Raw genomic sequence first — 25,105 nt, forward strand, 5'->3', positions numbered from 1 at the left:
CCTGATAGTAAGTGGTCACTAACGCCCATAGACTTTGTAAGAATTTGCATTATAAGAAATGTTAACCATCGCTTACTTCGCCAATGCGTCACCAACCTTGGAAACTAAGATGTTATGTCCCTTGTGCCTGTAATTACACTGGCTCACTCACCCTTTAAACACGGAAACAACAACAACATTAAGTACTGGTGATTTGCGGTAGAATATCTGGTAGTTGGGTTGTACCTACCCAGACGAGCTCACACGAAGCCCTACCACCAGTAAATGTGTCATCTTTGTATCCACGTCGACTCTTCTTGGCTTGTAGAGCTAACATTTCAATTTATAACATGTCAAGAAGTGACTCAACTCATCATATAAACACTTTATCAGAGTAAGTGCGCGGAGCGTGTTTGTTCACAGTGTCAAAAGTCTTAAACGATATTTTTTTTTACAAAGTCTAACGTTTATATCTGTTACCTTTCGATTATTTTAATATGGACAGTCACGACACAATATTAAGTTATTATCTGTTGTAATCTATCACAACTTTATCTGAATTATTCGACACTTAAGATAACTGTCTACTGGATAGGGAGCGATATTGCCTCGTGGGAGTCGATTGTGACTGGATCGGAAAAAAAAGACTTACGGTAGTGAAAGATTAGTACCTTAAATTTTATAAATAATATAATATTTACATTATTATAATATTTTTAGATCTTTAGATATGTGAGGATTAAAATAATACAAACATCGGTAAAAATAGATTAAACATAATGTTACAACATTTACAATTTTTCACGTTTAATCTTTATATCTTCGACAATTGAACGGACCGAACTATATATCTTACTGCCGTCCGCTATACGCGATGGACAGGAGACTCTTTACGTGCGATTATTTCGCATCTACCGCACGAGGAGCACCAATCACCGCTCGGAGTGGCGACTCACCGCCAGCAGACAAGTGGCGCGCACGCAGCACCGCGCTACCGATTAAAATAACAAAAGATAAATACGAAATTAATACTATTAATGAGATAAAACGATTAGTGACGAATATTATATCCAAGATGGAACACGGAAAGTATGCTTGACGGATTATAAACTTTTTTTTTGTTAAATTATCGAAGTGGTAACGATGGGCAAAGAAAGCGATATCGACTTGGATGAGGTCCTGGTGGAGGTGGGGCAGATCGGCCGTTTCCAGATTCGGACCTACTGTTTCATTTTAATACCGATTCTATTCAGCGCTGTGTACAACAGTCAATATATCTTTGCAGCGGCCAACGTTCCTTACAGGTAAGTTGATATATTGTATTATATATGTTTTCAAAAAAACATATTTAAACTAATGTCATTGAACTTTGTTGATGTCAATAAAATATAATAATATTTTATATAAACTGAGTTTATATTCGTTATCTTCAATTTATAAATAAAGAATTAACTTTTTATTTATAAATTGTCTCTTTATTTAAAAATTAATACTTAAAGTCAATGTCATACTTTTTAAAACATTTTAAAATTCTGTTAAAGATGACTCCGGTGTCATGTTATATACTTGTATGAATAGCATTCATGTTTACTCATTAGTAAACATTATAATATATATATTTTTTAATGTTTCCATTTTAAAGGAACGTCTGTTCATTTAATCATCATTAAAATAAAAAAAAGAAAGTCCTAAAATACAGCGCTTTTTTATGCTAACAAAGTTAATCAACATTGATTGTTTTATGATATGTACATATGTACTCGTACTGTGAGATGATAAGCTAATTATTATTATTTGACTATGAAGTTCAAGTGGGCAAGGCTGGCCAAATCTGTCTACAAGGCACCCCGGAAAATGCTCGTCGTTTTTGATGAAAATTAATGTCGGATTCGATTTTTAATTTTAAAAAAAAGTCGAGATGGCCCAGTGGTACGAACGCGTTAATCTTAACCGATGAACGTGGGTTCGAACCCGGGCAAGCACCTCTGAATTTTCATGTGCTTAATTTCTATTTATAATTCATCTCGTGCTTTTCGGTGAAGGAAACATCGTGAGGAAACCTGCATGTGTCTAATTTCATCGAAATTCTGCCACATGTGTATTCCACCAACCCGCATTGGAGCAGCGTGGTGGAATAAGCTCCAAACCTTCGCCTCAAATAGGGAGAGGAGGCCTTAGCCCAGCAGTGGGACATTTACAGGCTGTTACTTTTTTTACTTCGATTTTTAAAATAATGTTTTCCTTGCCTTGAATCGAATCTGTTGATTTTGAAAACACACCTGTGTTATTGCAGTAACTGATAGTGTCAGTACCGAACTACTTATACAGGCTGTTACATACTTATACTTTTGTATAATATATGTTAAAATAATTTGTATTAAATTGTTCTAACTAGCGTTGTAAAAATCAGAAAGCACGTAAAGCAGTCCTTTCGGAGGTGTCGGATTCCCATCGTATAATGAGAGTGAAGTATAGAGAGTTATATACCTTAAGATACTTGAGTTTGCTCAAATGCTTGTGTATTATAATACGTCCTGTGCAGTTGGCTAGTCTCACTAGAGAATGGCTGCCGTGGCTGAAACTGATCAGGATATAATAATGACATGACCAACGTCAAAATACATCTAAATATATTAATTTGGGCGCTAAATATACTTTCGAAAATATATCTCTGTCTTTTTGTTACCTCATCTCGAAAAACAATTGAACAGATCGTAGTAGAATTTGATATACGGGCTTGGTTCCTGGATACGGGCATAGAGAAATAAATTACGGTATCAACGGAAATAATCATATTGACACAGATAGAGTCATAAGGAGAGGAAAAGCTTGTTAAATATTATAAATGTTGTTAAATAACATATAAATATTCATGGGTATAGTGACAATAACGGCGCACGTATGGCCTCGACAAAACCTCTCACCTTGAGATTAATATTAGAAGACAGTTTACACCACACTGCTTTTTTAAAAAAATTATTATGACCATGTAGCCTTCCAATATGAATTTAGTTATAAAATCTTATAGAAACTAAAATAATTGATCCCAATTACCCGTAAGCGTTGCTAAAGCATAAATTAAGCATGTTTTCCGTTTATCGCTGGGCATTTTTTATCTGATATATTCCGAGACCTTTTCGCTTGCAACGCCCGACCGGGTTCGATTTCCGAAGTGTCTCTCCAGCCAATGACATTCACCACCACTGCGGGTTGACGTAGCTCGCGGCTGATCGTCTGACGCATGCAGGTTTCCTTAAGCGCTTAATGGTCGAGCGTGGCCTGAATTATAAACACAATGTGTTTTCGTCAATAGACTAGTTCTTGTCCCCTATTGTATCCACTGTGTCATCTGGCTTTGAATTCAGACAGGTATCACACCATTAATATATAATATAATCGTTCATAATGAATATATATATAGTAATTTTTCTTTATAATAATATAAAAACGTTTAAACGCACTCACGTATGTAAGAAATATTTACCATTCATTACATCGCCAATACACCACTAATCTTGGGAACGAAGTTGTAATGTCCCTTGTGCCTGTAGCTACACTGGCTCACTCATACCTGTCAGTTCAAACCATGTCGCACATTTTGTACTTACGGCTTGAATTGGTTTATGAAAATTGTAATAAATTATTGTAATCCTTTAAGTAACACAGATTAACGGAAATATTAACAGACAAAACATTATATTATTCGATAAAGTTTATCTTCATAAAGCGTGAAATTAATATTCGTTGATTTTTATGAAGAGATAGTGTTACAATAAATAATTAATGTAATTAATAACTGTGTTAGTATGAAAGAGTATCTACTGCGTGTCTTGTCGGTTCTTCTTGGTAGAGTCTATATTCTGAACCGTCACATTGGTAGATTTTCAAAAATGTATTTTTAAAATGACGATACTAAAGTGCTCAGACTTAAGAGCTTAAAAAATTATATTAAAAAGAAAGTTACATTACTTGTTCTTTAGTTATAACACATTGACTATATTTATGAAAATCGCCTTTTGATTCAGCCACTATATTAAAAGAGATTCCTCTACCCTTTCTAAAAGCAGATACCAACGTAATTAAACAACATTTTAAATATGTTTTACTTAATTACGATATTGCAAATACTTTTGAATACTGGTGGTAGGGCTGTGTAAAAAATCGTCTGGGTAGTTACCACCCACTCCTCAGATAATCTACCGCAAAAAAGGAGTACTTGGTATTGGTGTGTTCTGGTGTGAAGGGTGAGTGAGCCAGTGTAATTTTACAGGCACAAGGGACATAACATCTTAGTTCCCAAGTTAGGTCGCATCGGCGATGTATGGGTTGGTTAACATTTCTTACAATGCCAACGTCTATGGGTGTTGGTGACTAGTTACCATCTTGTGGCCATCTTATCATCTATCATCGTTTCCTTAAAAGAACTTTCAATAGAATAAGACCGTGTCGATGCTTAACATCAGGCAAGTCAACGGTCAAACGCTGGCCTATTAATTGTAAAAAAAAAGATAAAACCCAATGTTATCACTTAATTCCAATTATTGTAATCAATTCCAATCATATCGTTGCCAGGGACTCGCAAATTGTTATTCTAAACATAATTACGTTTTCTATGCTTTAATACCGACTACAAAAAAGAAGGTGATCAAGTCGTCTGTGTATATATATATTTTTAATTTATTAGATTTGTACATCACGTTTGTACTTTCTCGACTTTTTTGAGTCGGCTTTAATAAATACTCCGTCCCGGTCACCGGGAAAAAGAGTATTTATATCCCCGTCTGTGTTTTAATGTTTAAAAAATAAAGTATTCTTTTTTTTCCCCTATTATCTACTTACTACTATAATAATGACAAAAAAGTAATATATATACATTAACATGAAACTTACCAAACTATTTATATTATTATTATTTTTAAATGTGCATTTTTTAATGTTTTTTTTGTTTTTTTTTTTTTTGCTTTTTTGTATTATTATTATTTTCTTTTATATTTTCAATAATTTATAATTAAACAGGTCTGCCTGAGTAAAGATGATGTATAATAACTAGAGTTTTGACGTTATTAGTCTGTGTGCTTGTTACAAATATTGTGTCTCCAAGAACTTTGCTGATTATTGTGGTTGAGTGGAGTGATGCTTGTGTTTGGAGGATGTTGATATTAACGTGTGTCTCTAGTTTGTCACAGTACCGCTTCAGATTCTTTGTCACTACTCCTGTGGCGCCCACTACTATCGGAATCGTTGTGACTGTGCTTTTCCACAGTCTAGAGAGTTCGACTTTCAGCGGATGGTATTTGCTGATTTTTTCTATTTCCTTTGCTCCAATATTATAGTCAGATGGTACCGAAACATCAATAAGGTAAGTTTTATTGTTGATTTTATCTATGTATATAAGGTCCGGTCTATTGTGAGTGATTGTGACATCGGTTTGTATGGGAATTTCCCACATTAATTTGGCTATATTATTTTCCTTTACAGTGGGTTGTTTAAGTTCTTCTTTCCACCATAATTTATTAACTTCTATTTTGCTTTTTCTTGCTAAACACCAGAATATATACTGTACAAAATTGTTATGTCTTTTAACATAATATGTTCCAGCTAGTTTTTCGCATTCTGCGAGAAGGTGTTGAACAGTTTCATCTTTAGATACGCACAAGCGGCATTTTCCGTCGACGCTTCGTTTCAATATGTCGCGTTCGTGCTGACGTGTAAGTAACGCTTGGTTTTTTTTTTTTATAAGCCCCGGGATGGCAAATGACTCTACTCCACCTGATGGTAAGTGGTAGTAGAGTCCAAACGCGACGACGGCCAGTACAGTCGGGAAGAATGTTCTGTACTAGCCGTCCCCGCCTTGCCGGCCCGCATGATGCCTCTTCACGCCTCGTTTGAAGGAACCCGGGTTGTAAGAGGAGGGGAACACGTGAGCTGGTAAGGAATTCCATTCTTTGGTAGTGCGACAAAGAAAGGAGTTGCCAAATTTCTTTGTGCGCGATGGAATTGATGTCACAGTTAGGCGGTGACATCGAGAACCAGCTCGCGTGGACTTAAGAAGGAAGGGGGAAGCAGGAATTAGAGAGAATAATTCCTCAGAGCACTCGCCGTGATACAGACGATAGAAAGCGCTCAGTGCTGCTATCTCGCGACGCAATTGTAAAGGTTCAAGGGTGTTTGTGACCTTTACGTCGCCAATAATGCGTACTGCACGTCGCTGCAACCGGTCCAAGGCCTCCATTAGGTACTTAGCGGAGCCATCCCAAAGGTGCGAGCAATATTCAACGCAAGACCGTACCTGTGTTTTGTATAAAACGCCGCACCTTGTTCAGAACTCCGAGTTTTCGTGAAGCTGTTTTTATAATAGCCTCGATGTAATCCCTTGGACTAAGGTCGCAGCGAACGTCCATCCCCAGCATGGCGATTTTGCTTTGTATCATCAGCGGTGTGCCACAGAGGGATGGATGAGGGTAAAATGGTGAATTTTCGCTGTGAGAGCGCACACCTGTGTTTTCTTGGCATTAAACTCAACAAGATTATCAGAACCCCATTTGGCGATGAGCTCTAATGTCCTATCGAGTTCAATAACAAGATTCTCCCGCCTCTCCTCAGTTTCCGCCCGCCCAGCCACTGCGCGTCCGTGGTATCCACCATGCACTGTACTATCATCTGCATAGCAATGTATGTTCCCAAGAGAGAGCATATCATTGATATGCAAAAGAAAGAGTGTGGGAGATAGCACAGATCCCTGGGGGACGCCAGCATTCACTACATAGAATTGTGAAGCGCAACCATCTACTAAAACACGAAGGCTACGCTTGTGTAGGAAGCTGGCAATCCAGGTGCATAGCTGAGCAGGCAGACCATATGCCGGTAGCTTGGAGAGAAGACTTCTGTGCCAAACCCTGTCGAAAGCCTTGGAGATATCGAGGCTGACAGCCAACGATTCTCCATGCTTGTCGATAGCTTCACCCCAGAGGTGCGTTACGTCTTGCATTGCAAATAAAGATGATTCCAATAAAGCTGAAAGCCACTTAAACGTCAGTTCTGTATCCACATTGGCTAGGTCAAGGACCTTTTTGGGAAATTGGCCATGTAGGTTCTTGTTTCTCCAGGATTCGTTTTGCTTTTTAATTATGTTCTTTTTTATTTCTGTGATTGTGTATTTGCCGTTTGGTAACTTCAAATCTTTCTCTATCTCTTTTGCTTCTGTAAATATGGAATATTTTTCTCTTCTTTGGTCTTGCTGTACTATTGCTTCAATTAGGTAGTCATTTTTTTGTTCTAAATATTTTTTAAGTTTTAGAATATGGGTTTTGTACAAGTATTCTACATTAATTAGTCCTCTACCCCCTTTAATCAGCGGTAAGTACAATCTATCAACGTCTGCTTTTTTTTGGTGGGCCTTTTTAATTGCTACCATTTTTCGTGTTCTAATATCAATCCGCTTAAGATGGCTTATGTTGTAGTTGATTACACCAAAAGAATACAACAAAACTGGAATGGCGTATGTATTTATCCCCTTTATTAAGTTGCGCCCATTTAAGAAAGAGTTTGTTAGTTTTTTGATTCTCCTGAAATACTCTTTAGTTAATTGATCTCTAACTTCACTATGAATAATTTTTCCGGATTCATTAATACCTAAATACTTATAATTTTGATCTAATTTTAACTGCTTAAAAGTATCTCCGCTAAGTAGCACATGCTCGTTACCATCAGTGTAGCTTCTGTGTCCAGCTATTAAGTGAAGTGTGTTACATTTATCTAAACCAAAAGTCATGCCTATATCCTCCGTAAATATGTCAACACTATTTAGTAAAATTTTTAAGTTATTTCTATTGTTTGCATAAACTTTAATACCGTCCATGTATATTAGGTGATTAATCCACACTTTATCCTGTAGTTTATATCCTTTCGTTTCATGTTTACTTAGTAATGTAGAAATTGGGTTAACAGCTAGGCAGAACAACAATGGAGACAAGGAATCTCCCTGAAAGATGCCCCGTCGTATGTAAATCGGTTCAGTAGTATAAGACTCTCTAGAGCCCCTAACCGTCATTATAACTTTCCATTTAAGCATTGCTCTTTCAAGAAAAGATTTTAGTAGATGTGGGAATTTATAAATGTCAAGTACACGTAACAGCCACTCGTGGGATATACTATCGAACGCTTTAATATTGTAGATCCAGCTCATGTTTAAATTTTTTTGTCCCTTATGTGCATTTTCTAGAATAGCTTTATTTACCATCAAATGGTCTTTGCATCCGCGGGCTCCGCGTCGACATCCCCTTTGTTCTGGGGCCATAATATTGTTTACTTGACAATGAGTGTACAGTTGATCGGATAGTATTGATGTGAAAAGCTTATACATGCTAGGTAGACATACGATAGGACGCCAATTTTTTGGGTCTTCGGTGTCGTTATTTTTCGGTATTAAAATGACCTTTCCATTTGTGAGCCAGTCTGCTAGAGGTTCTTCGTTTTTCAAAAGCTTGGTAAATAACAGTGCTAGGTGGTTATGTATATTAGTGAGATATTTTAGGTAATAATTTTGAATTTTATCGTACCCTGGTGCTTTCCAATTAAGTAATTTACTAACAGATTTTTTAATATGTTCTACAGTTATTTCTTCAAAAGTGCTCGTGTTTAAGTTACTATTAACTTGCTCTATTTCAGATATCCATTTGATATCCATTTTGCGTCATGGTTGTATGCGATCGGTTGCGATAAAATGTTATTCCAAAATACCTCGGTACAGCTTTTGTTTGGGGTTTTAATATCTGCACGTTCTTTTTTACTATCTAAACTTTTGTATAGTTTATGCTCGTTTTCAATGAACATTTTATTCTGTTGTTTCTTATTGTTTATATCTTTTTATCCTGCCTGCTAGTGCTTTTAATTTTTGTTTTAATGTTTCTTCTGTACATTTATGTTCTGTTTCGTTCTGTATATTATATATTTTGTAAAGTTTGCCTTTGATTTTTATCATTTTTCGTGAGTTAACTCCTCTCGAGATCTCTACCATTTGACCTAATTCTTTCCTCAGATGTTCAATTTTAATTTTTATCCTCTTTTTCCATGGGGGGTCTGTATAGGGTTTTATTACTTCTCTTAGTAAGTAAGGAGATTGCTTATTATTAACTATTAGTGTTTTAGCTGCTGCATAAATCAAATCATTTGTGTCTCGGAGAGTACAATTACTTGCCAATAAATTGGGTAAATAGTTGTTAATTATTGAAAGATTGTGTAAGAATTGTTTATTGATTTTAGCTTTTGGCAAGTAAGTGCGCTCTCCGATAGGTATTTCTTTTACTTCTGCAAAAAATTTGACGAATTGAAGTTTGATGGGATCCTCATCCTCAACTTGAGATGTTTCAGGAAGTTGGCCAGTTGGAGATTCCTTTTCACCTCCACTCTCAACACCCACCATGTCTTCTTCAAGGGCCCCCACCATACCACCCGAAACAGACGCCGATACTGCATTCGATTGATTATTTGGGTCAGTATGGTGAGAATATTGCATCTCGGCATCAGCTTGCTGCTTGATTCGGTTCAGTAATTCTTGAGAAAAAAGATTTTGTTTCAGAATTCTGCGTGCTTGATTAGACAGTGTATTTCCATTAAATCTGTGAATTTTAGGATTATCTGGGTTTCTGCTTTTAAAAATTTCTTCCAATTTACTGATATATGCCACACCTTCACGTTTAAAATAACAAAACATAAGTTCTTCTAACTCTACTGGTGACCACTTCTTTCTTGCATCTTCATATTGTGAGTCAGTGGTCGTTTCAGATCTATGTATATATATATATAATTTGTATAATTTAATTATGTAGCTAACACGGAGCGTCGTTTGCCGTAACAGCCTGTGAATGTCCCACTGCTGGGCTAAAGGCCTCCTCTCCTCTTTTTGAGGAGAAGGTTTGGAGCTTATTCCACCACGCTGCTCCAATGCGGGTTGGTAGAATTCACATGTGGCAGAATTTCAGTGAAATTAGACACATGCAGGTTTCCTCACGATGTTTTCCTTCACCGTAAAGCACGAGATGAATTATAATCACAAATTAAGCATATGAAAATTCAGTGGTGCTTGCCCGGGTTTGAACCCACGATCATCGGTTAAGATTCACGCGTTCTTACCACAGGGCCATCTCGGCTTAGTCAGCGTCGGCAGCGTCGTTTAAATAAATATATTTACTTGACATATGCATTAACTATTGCCAAAACTAATTTTTAATAATAATTAAAATCATTTTTTTAATATAATGTATGTTTCTCTTTTAATTTGTATATCTTTCTAAATAATATATATTATGCTAAGTCTACGTACATCTTATACACTGATTTATGACGGATAATTTTTTCCGCATCGTCGAAATGCGTCGTTTAAAACTGAAAAAACTAAAAACGACGGAAAATTGCGATCCTTTTGGAACAAACTCTAATCACAAGTAAATTGGTGCAATCTTCATATAAATTCATTTTACTTGCAAATTAAGAGATTAAAACAATCGAACTGTCTAGTGAACTAATTAGTCTGCTACGTTTATTAACCTATATTGTTACTTAGCACTTTATCGTTATTATAATGTAACATATTATATATCTGATTGAATACTTACATTAATGTACAACGTCATCAAACATTTAACACATATTAAGAAACCAAATATAACCCAAGACGGACGTAGCCACGGACGACCATGTTGAAGTCTCACCTTTAGACTATAACGTATGGTATTTTTATTTAAGTTTTACTAATCAGTTACTTCTAACTAGTTATAAGTAAGGCCGTATTATTTTGAAACATTGTTTTTTCTGAAAATTAAATATAGAAATAAATAATTTAAACTATCAATATATAATAAATAAGGGTTTTTGTACATATCACGGAAAAAATAACACAGATAACCGTATTATTTGATATTTTACTTGGTTACTTTGTGCATTCACGTCTGGTACCATCCACCCATCGTTTATTCTACCGCTAAACAGCACTACTTAATAATGTCATGTTTCGTTGTGTAGGTAATTTGCTAGTGATATTTATATATCTTTACCAATGTATCGCTACACTATCTATGCGTTTTAACAAAGTATACAAGGCAGGCAATTTCACGCTCAATCGTCCGTAAATTTGTCGGTAGTGTCAGAGTGCAAGTCTATGCGTTCGTGTAGACTAAGGAAAAGGAACGGTCTCATTGAATTAAGTAAATTATTGTTCGTTTTCTTATGTCGTTTTTTATCAGTTAAATAAAAAAAGCGTGTAGTTAAAGATGTTGATAAGAAGAATGAAACGTTTTCACTTTGCTAGTGTTATAATATTGTGACAATTTCTTCGTCTTCTTCATTTTCTGTTTGTATGTTTGTCCTCTATGCGTTCCTAAGCTATTCATTCGATTGTGTTGAAACTTCCGCGAGGGGTTCTGTGTACGCCAGTGAAGGCACTGGCCGAAAAAAAAAGAATAAAGAAACATTCTTCTTTAACATTCATGTTTGTTATTTAATATTTAAACGTGTTATGTAAATTTTATTGTAGCGTGCGAAGTCGAGTCGGGTAGCTAGTTTTATATAACAATGTGAAATAATCAAATAGCCTAAAATATAATAAATAAAATTAGTAATCGTATAAAACCTTTTTAAAAACACTTTTCTTAATTTTTTTTTAATTTTTTAACATTAATCAATAGCCTGCCTGAGCTCAATGTATAATGATTATTTGACCTTTTTGAAGTTACCACTCTATTCATGTATACCTATTAGCAATTGGATTTGATTACATCTATGGGAGGATGTTCTACCGCAAAACAGCAATACTTGATATTGTTGTGTTCCGGCTTGAAGGGTGAGTGAGCTAGTGAAATTACAGGCACAAGGGACAATCTTAGTTCCCAAGGTTGGTGGCGCATTGGCTATGTAAGCGATGGATGACATTTCTTACAATGCCGATGTCTAAGGGCGTTTGGTGACCACTTACCATCAAGTGGCTCATATGCTCGTTCGCCTTCCTATTCTTTAAAAAAAAATGTCCGTGTCCCATTGGTATTTTTAACAACATTTTTTACTTTGATGTAAGAATACTTTTTACATTATATAAAAATAGTAAATATATCTTATTGCTCACCAGTAAACTAATCTCAAAAAATAACGAACTATGTCACAGATAACATTGTTTCCACTATACTATATTAGTACAATGGCTTTGTGCAAGCTCGTCTTGGTTGGTACCACCCACACATCATATATTATACCGCAAAACAGTAGTACGGGGTATTATTGTGTTTCGGTTTGAAGGGTGAGTGACCCAGTGTAATTAAGGCAAAAAGGACAATCTTAGTTCCCAAGATTGGTGGCGCATTGGCATATAAGCAATATTTACTATTTCTTACAATGCCAATATCTATGGGCGGTAGTGAATATTTACCATCAGGTGGCCCATTTGCTCATCGTCCGCCTACCTATTTTATAAGAAAAAAAAAAACATTTCATCATCCAAGGCTTCGAATAAATCACATAAATTTAATTTTTTATTTTCATAAGTAAAGTGAAACTGAACGAAAGGAAATATGAAGAGCAATTTACCGAAACTATTGTTTTGTTTTGAATATCAATTGCACTAACCTCTGTGCAATCGGTCGTCACTTTCGGGTTTCGTTCTTCCTTATATTACATCGAGTAGGTGATATTGATATCGTTCATATTATGGCTACATCATGTTATCTTCTCGTTGTTTGCCAACTGTCTATATTATAATTTGTTAACAATATCGTCAATGTATGCAAGCTTAAGTTTGACTGTATGACTGTCAAACATGAATCCCAAATCCCATGGTATTAACCAATTAATAAAATAATATGTTATCTTATGTTCAGTATTAATCCTAAGCTTATATCCTCTCGTTTCTTCACGTACTCGCGTAATGCCGGTCCATAAACAAGAGCCATGTCGCGTTACGTATTACAATTTAAATGGCTGATGTGTAGCCTGTTATCGAACAAAACAATACAATCGATATTGTTACAAATTAATTATCTTAGATATTAAGTCCGCTTTATTCAAGAGTAATTAATATTTCCACTCACAATATAATTGACACTTATGTAATTGTGAATATTCAAAGACCTATTAGGTATATAATTTTATAATTAAAATTAATATGCAATCGACAAAAGAAAGATTCAAGAATAATCTGATGTATTGTCTACATAGAGATCGATCGATTTCTTTATTCTTAAAAATGATAAAAATACAAGTGAAAATATTAATTTTATAAAGGACAGTGCAAGTCTACCCTTAGCTAAGTGTAAGTCGGTCTATTACGATTTTGCGTTGTTGGCGACTTCCATATTGACCGATTTTATTTTTATTTTTTTTATTTTTTTTTTATATATTATATTTGCGATACACCGGTGGTAACTTTAAAATTAATTTAATCTCGTAAAATTACGGTTCAAAATTGTGCGCAAGAGCTAGTTACTATTTAATTCGAGCTCAAGCAATTTTCGATGCGCAGCAGAGAGCACGGCGCTTCCTCCGCCGCCGCGCTCGTACGTTACTCTATATTTATTTATTTATGAGTTTCCAATTAATATATTTTCTGCAATGACCATTAATTTCGACGTTTCACATCTAGAATTTCATGTAAGGTAAATATCACATTTTTATATATTCTGGTTTAAATAGCTCGCGAAAAACTTACAGTTGTGTTCCTCTACTGCGGATTGATATAGGTAGTTAGTCATTGTAATTAGAGCAAATTTTATCTTAATCGCTAACAATTTCAATAATAAATGTTCGTAATTACTCTATACACACCTGTGTTGTCTCAAGTGGTTGTATTTAACGCTTACAATCGTTTTAAAATATATATTTTCCTTAGAAGAACACGTTATTGTTATTAAGTCATGCTTTTTATTTTTGTTATTACTTGTTGTTTTAATACTTTAAGAGTATAACTCCTATAACAATATACAATAACAGCCTGTTAATGTCCCACTGCTGGGTTAAGGCCTCCTCTCCCTTTTGAGGAGAAGGTTTGGAGCTTATTCCACCATGCTGCTCCAATGCGAGTTGGTAGAATACACATGTGTCAGAATTTCAATGAAATTAGACACATGCAGGTTTCCTCACGATGTTTTCCTTCACCGTTAAGCACGAGATGAATTATAAACACAAATTAAGCACATGAAAATTCAGTGGTGCTTGCCCGGGTTTGAACCCACGATCATCGGTTAAGATTCACGCGTTCTTACCACTAGGCCATCTCAGCTTCTATAAGATTGCGTCCATTTAACAGGAAACTTGGCAACTTTTGTGTTGTCAACGCGTGTTAGTGACAGTTTTCTGTATATACCTTATGATATCAACAAATTGTAAATATGTAGTGATATGCTAATTATTCTTCTACGGAAAGCACACCATTACGTGTCATCGAATACTCAAGTTAAATAATAATATGTCTCTATATTAAAAATAATTCACAATTATTGCAAGTAATTATTTAATTCCAATAGTTATGTCAGTATTCTTATTATAGAAGGACATACACCGCTGCTCGCTGCTCGCACTACGACGTTACTTGTCTATCGTGACACCGGCATTCTCATCTAATAATTCTAAATTAAAAAATCTTTGATAGAATCCATGTATAAAATATCAAGTTTTTATAATATTATTGTATGAAACCAAACGAACAGATACACTATGTGACGTAAGTGGTCACTACTGCCTATAGGCACTAGGATACATCAGAGCACTTGCGTTGCCGAACTTTTAGAAAGGAAGTTTTTGAAATTTTTTTTTTTTTTTTATATGCCCCGGGATGGCAAATGACTCCACTCCACCTGATGGTAAGTGGTAGTAGAGTCCAAACGCGACGACGGCCAGTACAGTCGGGAAGAATGTTCTGTACTAGCCGTCCCCGCCATGCCGGCCCGCAAGATGCCTCTTCACGCCTCGTTTGAAGGAACCCGGGTTGTAAGAGGAGGGGAACACGTGAGCTGGTAAGGAATTCCATTCTTTGGTAGTGCGGCAAAGAAAGGAGTTGCCAAATTTCTTTGTGCGCGATGGAATTGATGTCACAGTTAGGCGGTGACATCGAGAACCAGCTCGCGTGGACTTAAGAAGGAAGGGGGAAGCAGGAATTAGAGAGAATAATTCCTCAGAGCACTCGCCGTGATACAGACGATAGAAATATCAATAATTTATCAATTCAGCGCTAACCATGGGAAATAGTTTATGTATTTTATGCATTTAGGTACACTAGCTCACTGACCCTATAAAACGGAATATAGCAATACACTTTATTGCTGTTAGCGGTGAAATGATGAAGTACCCACTTACTCGCGCTTATAATTCTACCATCACCTATACCTACCCTGGCATTCCTATTTTATCCCAAATAGGATAAAGGCGGCATCATTAAGGATACATTTCTAATAATTTATTCTGACTCAAGCAGGTAAGTATCTATTTTGATGTTAGGTTACTGGAATGATAATGGTTTACACAGTAGAGCTGATAATAAATTAATATATAATGTAGCAGACGACACCGACCTGCAGACGGTATTGTATTGATGGTATCAAAAATGTTTTAGGGTCACCATTGGAAGCCATTTAGGTATGACGCATCGGGCAACATAACAATATAAAGTAGTAAGTACATAACAATTCGTAGTCATCCCACAGTTGTACGAAGGTCTCCACTCATTTAAAAATGGTGGGTGGGTACTTATTCTAGCCGGGGAATATTCCAGTTTGTTTTAAGAATTATTATACTATAAATTCATATAAATTCAACTAAATATTATTAATCCACGTGAAACCAAGTGGAATGGTAAACATTGTCGTCCGTAAACAAAATACATGTATATAGGGGCCGGTTGGCGTGGTTGGTAGATACTTGCCATAGTACAAGTTCCGCATGGTTTGGGATCTGATGGTCGTGTGTGAACAATGTACCAGGAATAAATAAAATAAAAAAACTTGAACTGGAAAATTTTTGTTTTCAGCGGAAATTCGGTAGCCTATCTTAATATTCAAAGTCCAACTAACTAAGACACATAATAAGATACAATTTTTATCATTAGATTATATACGGTCGTAACACGGTATATTTATTTATCAATTATTTCTTTTATAATAATACATTCGCATGATTTTGATTTTTAAGGAAGTCTTTGGCAGAACCTGCTAAGTCCATGATAAGTTAGCTGATAGCCACGTGCGTTAGATAGCCAATTAATCACGCCACATAACAATCGTTTCTTTAGAACAGCGAGAGTTAAATCGGTGTTGTATTACAGTATCAACAGTAATCGTTTTGTAAGTACTACTTGTAATCAAAACGATAAAGGACGTTGTTAACGATGTCTAACACGTGGAATTTATGACAATTCATATTTACACTTAGAATTAAACGTAGTTATTGCGTAGGTATATAATATATATTGTATCTTCTAATTGGTTCTGCATATTAGTAAAAAGCATAATACGTTTGTATTATGCTATACATTCTACACTAAGGCAATAACTTCATTTATCTGCTATCTCTCTCGACTTAGTGCAGTTATATAGACTTAAGAATATGATAAATAGATGAAATTATATTGAAGCACGTTATATATAATATATAATGCTCGACTTCGTATGGGTAAAATTTATACAAATTTCATTCATTTTTTTTTCATTTTGTTGGAAACTTATCATCCAAATTTCAGACGGTGAAAAAATATTTTTGGATAGGATTTGCGTTCTAAGTCAGCGTCTACGTCGCGAAAGGAGCAACTTTGCTATATTTCAAGTCAAAGTGGTTTATTAGTCTATACTCCTCTCGTGGTCGGGAAGGCACTTCAATATATTATATTGCAAATGAATACAATAACTCTATCATTTTTTAATCGTGAAACTTAGATTGTGGTGCCTTCTGGTAATAAACACGTAGGCATTGAAATAACATTAAAAAAGTTAAAGATCAAAGAAAGAGAAAACAGAGTATTACGCTAAAGGATAACACGCCTGTGAGGACACAAAGTCAAATATAGTATATCATATACATATATATCTTGCCGGCTTGACTTCTTTGATAATTTTGTCTATCGTTGAACTAAACAGGAGATCATCGCCTATTCGTTTTTAATACGTCCAAAATATATAGACGTTCATATATATAATTAAATACTATAAACGATAAAATCATACATATTTATGTATCTATATAATATTTTATCCATATTTCATGTTATTGAAACTACTACAGATCCCAGATAATTAATTTCAAAATTAATCTAAGTGGAGGCGAACGATAATGTCACATTTGCAATGTTGTGTATTATCTCGGCCGAACCCTTCATTACTGGACATTATTTGGCTCGTTCTGCTATCGCCAAAGAGCCAGGGATTAACGTTGGACAGTTAGATAAAACAAAATGACTTTTCTACAACAACAAATTTATCCCCTCGATATATCTTTGTTATTGAAAATTTTTTTTTTAGCAGAGAAAAAAAAGCTTTTTGCTGTATTTTTCGTTTGTACATAATTATGCAGCTCAACGTTTTCGTCGATTATTAACCGATTTTAATGATTATTTTATTAAATCGACTATAACTGATCTAAATTTATAATTTTTAAATCAAAATCTTTATTCAATTAAAATAACACAAATAAAAAGTGTAATGCTAGAAGTATATTTGAAACAGCTTGAAAGCGATCGTTTTTTCAAAAGGTGTGCTATCATCCATATAGTTAGTTTTAGTGTACGCTTGTACGTGTTCCTTGTCTGTATTTTGCGTTTAAGTTTCCTTGATAAAAAATATAGTTAATTGGTATTTTTATCAAATTTGAATATAAAAGTAAATGATCATTCGAATGAAATTGAATCATACAAGTACGCGGCGATCAAAGGACAAGGATCGAGTATTTCCTTTTCACTAAAAGATCAGTTTACTCTGATTATATTAGTAGATGACGCCTTGGCCCACTTACGCGTCCGACGCTCGACCGCCGCGTTATATTTCGCGCGCTTCACAACAAACAGCTTCCTCCTCGTCTGTTTTCCTCGAACCTTGGAATAATACAATTGTTCCTAGTCACGTTTTATATTTTTTAAAATTCATGTCCCAACTTTTATTTCTCTATAAAAATGTAAAAATCAATGCCACTCATAACGGCCCACCATCTATATTCTCTCTATATATATTATATCTACAATTTTTCTCGTTATCCATTTTGTATTGTTGTATTTCGGCTTTTAGCTTAAGTGGGGCAGTGTTATTATAGGTCCTCTTGACATATTTACGAGACTAACCATAAACTCAAGGAATAGTGCAAGAGTCAACGCAAACACAGACGTACTTTCTATTTCTTCACTATCAGAGTGTGAGAGCCAGCCACAATTGGAGAACCATCAGATTATGGAACAATTACATTACGTGGTTGCCGAGGCACGGGAGTGTTAACCTTGCCTGCTTCCAAACTCTTTGCTGGCACAATGAGGTGTGAGCTGTTTACACTTCTCATAATATAAACGTGTGACCGAAAGTGACTCCTTACCATGAGGTAGCCTGTTTGCCTTACAGTAATAAAGAGGGAAACGAAGATAACATTTTCTATATATTACTAATTTAAGAATCACTAGTCTATATACTTTCTAAAAACATTTCTCGTTACGAAGACTGATTTAACAGTTTAATTATGTGTTAAAATTTAGATTTGTATTATTTATCTTATTTTATGTACAGACGTTCTTGCGTCTGTGACAAAAGAAAGAAAATTTAATGATACGTCACTTATTTTTTTAACATTGATTTGAAATAAGCCTTTATCGTGTAATATTAGGTATTTTAATTAAAATGTATTTCTATAAGGACCTGATGAGTGGGTGAGATGGGCTTGCACAAAGCCCTACTACCAAGTAAAACATACTCGCTTGTCAATTCATTCATTGTCAGTGCATTTACAAAATTGAACTGAAAAATTTGACATAAAAAACAAAATTTGCCGTAGTTTTTGTTGACATATTAATTTTTTCAAATTTAGATATTAGCCATTTAAGTTCTTGCACTCTAAAGATCGTTTTCCTGCTTTATAATATATCAATCAATGTTATTTACTTTAGAATGTTTTAATCTTATGAACTAACAGCACACTCCGACTACTCAATTATATTTGCGATATATTGTCCATTAATTAAGTAAATACTTGTATAGTCATGCTACCAGACGTGACCACAATTAGTGAAACACTATAATTGTTGGGAGAGTCATTTATATTTTTATATAGAAAATTTAACGTGGGTGTGAAGTCAGGCACGGTTAGTATCTACCAAATTGCAAATTGTTTCAAAATAGGTCACTATGACGTTAAGATACCCACAGACAAGTGGCCTCTGTATTGTTATGGCTTATTGACATACAAAAGAACGGAAATTTGACGCATCGTGCTAACACTCTTACGGTACTGAGATCAACTTGGACGTGCGATAGAAATGTAACGACTAAAAGGCAATCATTAATATATACAATACAAAAGCATTACATTTAAATCAAGTGTCACTTTGACGTTAATAGTCATCGTGACAATTGGTCAGGTACTTCCGCCGGCTTGAAAAAGGAAATATCAAGACCTAAGAAGAACCGGCATAGTAACTAAGCAGTGATTTGGTTTTGTTAATTATTGTAATTGTTATATTATATATAAGAAAGAAAAGAGATCGTTTACCATTTATACCATTTATTTTGCTACACACATACATTACATAGATTATACAGAAGAAAAATAATAAATAAAAATAATCGTTCGAATCCCAAGGTGTGTATCATTTATGAACTCACTAACTATGTAATACCATTTTGTAAACACGTTACCGGTAACGAGTTTGTACTCTTCCTGGGGAATGTTAGTCCAAAGATTAATACGTACCTAAAAAATTGAGGAAATTTGTAACTATCAGAAATAGTTTACATACACGTAACTAGTACACGAGAAGGTTTACATAATATGTCCAAAACTTGCAGTAGGACAAGTTGTTAAATTGTTCTTACCCCTTAACTAAAACGTACGACCAAATTTAAATAAAACCTAATGGGGAAACCTAAACCTAGGCATAACATACGCACTTTAATATTTTTGAAGACGGGGTAATATATAATGAGATCGAGAGGCTCAATTTATATAATATACTAAATAATAAATTGGGCAGACGACGAGCAACGGCTCTTTCCTGAATGTGTAACGTTTTTTTTTTAATATAAATCAATGAAATGTATTTCAGATGTCGAGTGCCAGAGTGCGAAGCCAAGCCGCCGAAGTTCGAAACCAATGGGTGGGGCAGCTGGGCTCTTCCAGATGGAGCAGGACGCTGCGAGCGCTTCGTGCCGATAGGGACTACATGTGCTCCAGAGTCCTTCCACCAGACCAACACTAAAATATGCACCGCTTGGGTTTATGAACATAGCGACAGCATTGTGGCTACGGTATGTGGGCATGCATATTATTTATTTAATATTTTGGCTTCTATTGTCTAAATAATGTTGGGCTTGGGACAACATGATTGCTTTGACCACAAGACATTCTATTGCTTAGTAACAATACTTTTAATTTAAGAATTAATGCTGGCAAGAAAGTATGTCAATGTTATAAACATTAGAGATACATCGTATATCGTGATATAGTCATGACGTATATTCCACAAATATTCACAAAAAGTGTATCGAATAAACGTGGTTTTTTCTAGTTTGATCTCGCCTGTGAAGAATGGAAGCGGACGCTGGTGGGAACCTTGCACAGCGCCGGGCTGTTCTTTGCATTACCGCTCACAGCGTTCATATCCGACACGTAAGCATCCGTCTGTTCCTATTACACTAATTCGATTTGACACATTTGTTGTTTTCATTCTATAAAATAATTATCAAGTATCCTAAAATAAAAACCACTTTTTCTTATTCGTTATTTCTACAGCTTTAAAGTATTTAATATAATATAAATAACCTACGTCGGTAACTGATGCCTGGACTTTGTTGGCGAAGGCCCTAGATTCGGTGGCAGGCCCAAGAAACGCTGGTTCGATATCCAGAAGGACGACATGAGAGCACGATCTCACTAAGAAGGATGCTTTATATCGGTCAAAGTAGATAAATAGATGCAGGAAAGCAGACTCTGGCAATTCTAGGCCGGGAAAACGCTAGGCAGAAGATAAATAACATTAACGCTTTCGCATATTCAGGAAGCAATAATTTCAAAACCCATCCGCAGCGGACGTTTATAATATTATAATGAGGAAAATATATATAATGAGGAAATTATATAATGAGGAAAATATAATAGTTTTCTTTTCAATCCAATGTTAGTGATAAATTTTTGTTATAAGTTTGTAGTGACAAATATATATTTGTCACTACAAATGTACTAATTAGGTATCGGAAGCAAATGCTTAATTAATTGAACTTATATAATAATATTTCTTTGTTAAACTATATTGTAATGTATTGCAGATTCGGACGCCGCGTGGCGTTTATTTCAACGGCCGTAGCTCCAGCTTTCGTGGGTCTGGGACGCTCCTTCTCACAGAACTACATTACTTACGTGATCCTTGAGTTCTTAGAAGCGGTCCTTGGCGCTGGAGTATATAGCTCAGGATTTATTCTTGGTAAATAATATTTACATGTAACACTTACAATTCAGTTATTAAAGTTTAGGATAATCAATGAACTGCCATAAAAAAGTGGAAGAGCAAAGAATGACATTTTTATTCCTTTAGTATTTAAAAAAAAATAATGCTTACTGCTATTTCAGCTCTTGAAATGATGGGTCTCAACCGACGGGTCCTCGGAGGCAATATAATCTCATGCACGTTCGCCATCGGACAGGCCGTCGTCGCACTGATAGCGTGGGCAGTACCTGAGTGGAGAACACTTACAAGGATTATATACACGCCATCATTTATTTTTGTATTATATTTCTTCTTAATCGAAGAGAGTGTACGATGGCTTTTAAGCAAAGGAAATAAGAAGGAGGCTGCTAGAATTATATTCAAAGCAGCAGCTATCAATAACAGAAAGTTGTCTCCCGAAACAATCAAACAATTAACCGAAGAATCTCCTTCGGGCCAGGATGCTACAAAAAGAACAGCTGAGCCTCAAGAGAAGCAGACATCTCTTGCACTACAGGTCTTAAAGTCTAGAGTGCTTATGACGAGATTATGTATATGTTCATTCTGGTGGATCACAGTTACGTTCATTTACTACGGACTCTCTATAAACTCGGTGTCGTTAGCTGGAAACAGCTACGTGAATTACATATTGACGGCTTTGGTGGAGATTCCTGGATATTGCATGAGCGTTTTAACACTAGATCGCTTCGGAAGGAAGAGTTCCATAATGACGGCATTTTTCTTATGCGGAATCTCTCTCGTCATTTTACCCTTCGTTCCTGAAAGTAAGTGTCTTATTATTTGTTATTTATAATTTAGATGAAGTAAACGTAGTTTTTTATTTTACATGTTAGAGCTAGCTGTGTCAATGTTCCATTTACATTTATACTGATTTAGTTAATAGTTTGACTTTTAGTACTACTACTATATTAAACAATGTTGCAAGTTGCTAATGTTGAATTGCTTTATTTATAAAATATATAAGATTGTAGAGTACGTAGAGAAACGAGCTCGTAGTGTAATATTTTCAGATCTGCAATGGTTACAAACGTGCCTCAGCTTGCTGGGTAAGCTGTCCATCAGTATGGCATTCAGCAGTATTTACATTTACACGTCTGAGCTGTACCCCACCACGCTTCGACATAGTCTTGTGGCCGTGTGCTCTATGTGCGGCAGGATTGGACAGATCATTGCTCCGCAGACTCCATTACTGGTTAGTATTGCGTAGACACTAATATTTATGTACATCACACCTCAAATTAAAAGGGGTCAGTCACTTATTTCTTATTAGAAATCACTTTTTATACGTTGTTTTACACATAGTTTTAAATAACACTTAAAAAATGTAAGCATCCCAAATATTTAAACATCGACACGTCAACAGCTACAATAAGAACAATGCTTTCAATGCTGGGCAAGCTGGTGATAAGTATGGTATTCGCGTCCATCTATATCTACACCATCGAGCTGTTCCCTACGCAAGTGCGACACTCGATGATGAGCTTTTGTTCCATGGTGGGACGGATTGGTTCCACCGCTGCGCCAATGACGCCGTTAATGGTCTGGAGTTGTAGACCAAGTAGATAAATTGATTTGTAGTTGAATAATTTACAATACTTTGCCTTATCATCATTATTACTATCATTATTAGGCTTTATTTCGATGGGAATTTGTTCTCTTATTTCATTAAATAGTATATTTATACATCTGTGGTATTTTACCTTTCACCTTGATCTTTAGGTCAGTAGAACAGTCATAGTACGTTACAAGTAGGTTTAAAACCGAGGATATTTGTAATTTTACCTAAAAATAGTGGAATTATTTATATAAAATATTTAGTGTTAACCATAGCTAGTAAAACTTGGCAAAAATAATCAATGACGTTTTTGGCTTTAATAGAGTAAAAATATAAAAGAGTAGTCGCAAATTAAAGTTATTATATTTATATTATTGTGTAGTGTTTTTAAATGTATCTATTAATATTGAAAAATAGATGTCTAATGATTGTTTCCACATAATAGCTTATGTTAAGCAAATTATTTGTTGAGGTAATTGAACGGAATTGCCAAGGAGTCAAGACCGTGTCAGTGACTTTTACTTAAGACGTTTCTAATATCGACAGATTTTTGGGACAGTGTAGTGTTGAATTTAATTTAAAGGAAAATGTTTAGATTTTGTACCCGTTCACAGTTCTTATTTTTTTTTTATAGAATAGGAAGGTGGACGAGCATATGGGCCACCTGATGGTAAGTGGTCACCAAACGCCCTTAGACATTGGCATTGTAAGAAATGTCAACCATCGCTTATAGCCAATGCGCCACCAACCTTGGGAACTAAGATTTTATGTCCCTTGTGCCTGTAATTACACTGGCTCACTCACCCTTCAAACCGGAACACAACAATATCAAGTATTGCTGTTTTGCGGTAGAATATCTGATGAGTGGGTGGTACCTACCCAGACGGGCTTGCACAAAGCCCTACCACCAGTGATAAGTTCACATTGTCCTCTTCTCTTAACTGTTCCTCTTTGTTGTACACTGCTCCAATTGCTCACCAGATGGCATACATGGAAGCTCTCCCGTACCTGGTGTTCGGGGCGATGGCTGCCATGTCAGCGCTGCTGATGCTCCTCACACCTGAGACGCTGCATATGCGGCTGCCGGACACAGTCAAACAGGCTGAAAGGATCGCCACCGCACCGCGGACCAGCCGCGCGACCGACATCATTGTAGATTAATTAACGTGACACTTAATGTAATGATAAATAAAATTATTTAATATAATTATGAAGAGTACAAAATATCAATATCAGTCGACTTAAGGACATCCATGACATAATCTTTTTGCAAAGTTGAAACAGTAGTTGTAGTCAATATAATCGTATTTTGTAAAACAATAAAGTCGAAATCCTCAATTAACTTTTCACACTTATTTAAATAAAACTTTCAAGAAGAATATATTTAATGTGTTATACAAGCTATTTTTCAATAGTTGAAGTTGCGACCGAACTTAGTCCAGCCAGTGAATGCTCAAAGGCCGTAGTTTCCTCATTAAATGTAGTCATCAGCTGTTGATCACTAAAATGAAAGGTTTGAAGTCCAAAGTTTTAGTAGCGTTTTAAACAACACGGCGACCAATTTTCGATCGCAGCATCACTTAGAAAGTAAAATTTTTGTATTTTGTTGATTCACACTTTCCTGTTTAGTCATTAGTATTAAATATGTACGGTAATTTTACTTTTTTATTTTAAGAAATATTTAAGATGACTTAGCTTATTGTATTAAAAATACAAAATATATATTATTTTGATTTATATTATACCTTTACTACGAAACCCAACCCATATTATTATTTTAACAACATTTTTGTTATTGTTTTTTACTTGAAGTGACATTTTTAGATATATTTAAGACAATTACAAAAAAATGTAAATATTTCAACTAATAAATTTCATCAGTCTTTCAATAGTCCAAGTTGTGTTGAAAA

The 25,105-nt window shown here is 35.2% G+C and overlaps 1 protein-coding gene across 1 annotated transcript; it reads left to right on the plus strand.

Annotated features, from left to right (window-relative positions):
- Window positions 1-900: 900 nt before the first annotated feature.
- LOC126772131 (organic cation transporter protein-like) lies at window positions 901-24,889 on the plus strand. Its single transcript, XM_050492303.1, has 7 exons — window positions 901-1,283; window positions 20,243-20,444; window positions 20,705-20,805; window positions 21,462-21,616; window positions 21,763-22,404; window positions 22,651-22,832; window positions 24,177-24,889. Exons 1-7 carry the CDS (start codon window positions 1,123-1,125, stop codon window positions 24,354-24,356), a joined length of 1,623 nt encoding a protein of 540 aa, XP_050348260.1. The 5' UTR covers window positions 901-1,122; the 3' UTR covers window positions 24,357-24,889.
- Window positions 24,890-25,105: the final 216 nt, after the last annotated feature.

This window comes from Nymphalis io, chromosome 12, assembly GCF_905147045.1.
Source record: "Nymphalis io chromosome 12, ilAglIoxx1.1, whole genome shotgun sequence".
NCBI lineage: Eukaryota > Metazoa > Arthropoda > Insecta > Lepidoptera > Nymphalidae > Nymphalis > Nymphalis io.

Coding starts and splice junctions, on each gene's coding strand:
- LOC126772131 (XM_050492303.1), top strand. CDS start 1,123: ATGGGCAAAGAAAGCGATATCGACTTGGATGAGGTCCTGGTGGAGGTG. Junction 22,405..22,650: donor TTTACCCTTCGTTCCTGAAA/GTAAGTGTCTTA, acceptor TAATATTTTCAG/ATCTGCAATGGTTACAAACG. Junction 22,833..24,176: donor CTCCGCAGACTCCATTACTG/GTTAGTATTGCG, acceptor ATTGCTCACCAG/ATGGCATACATGGAAGCTCT.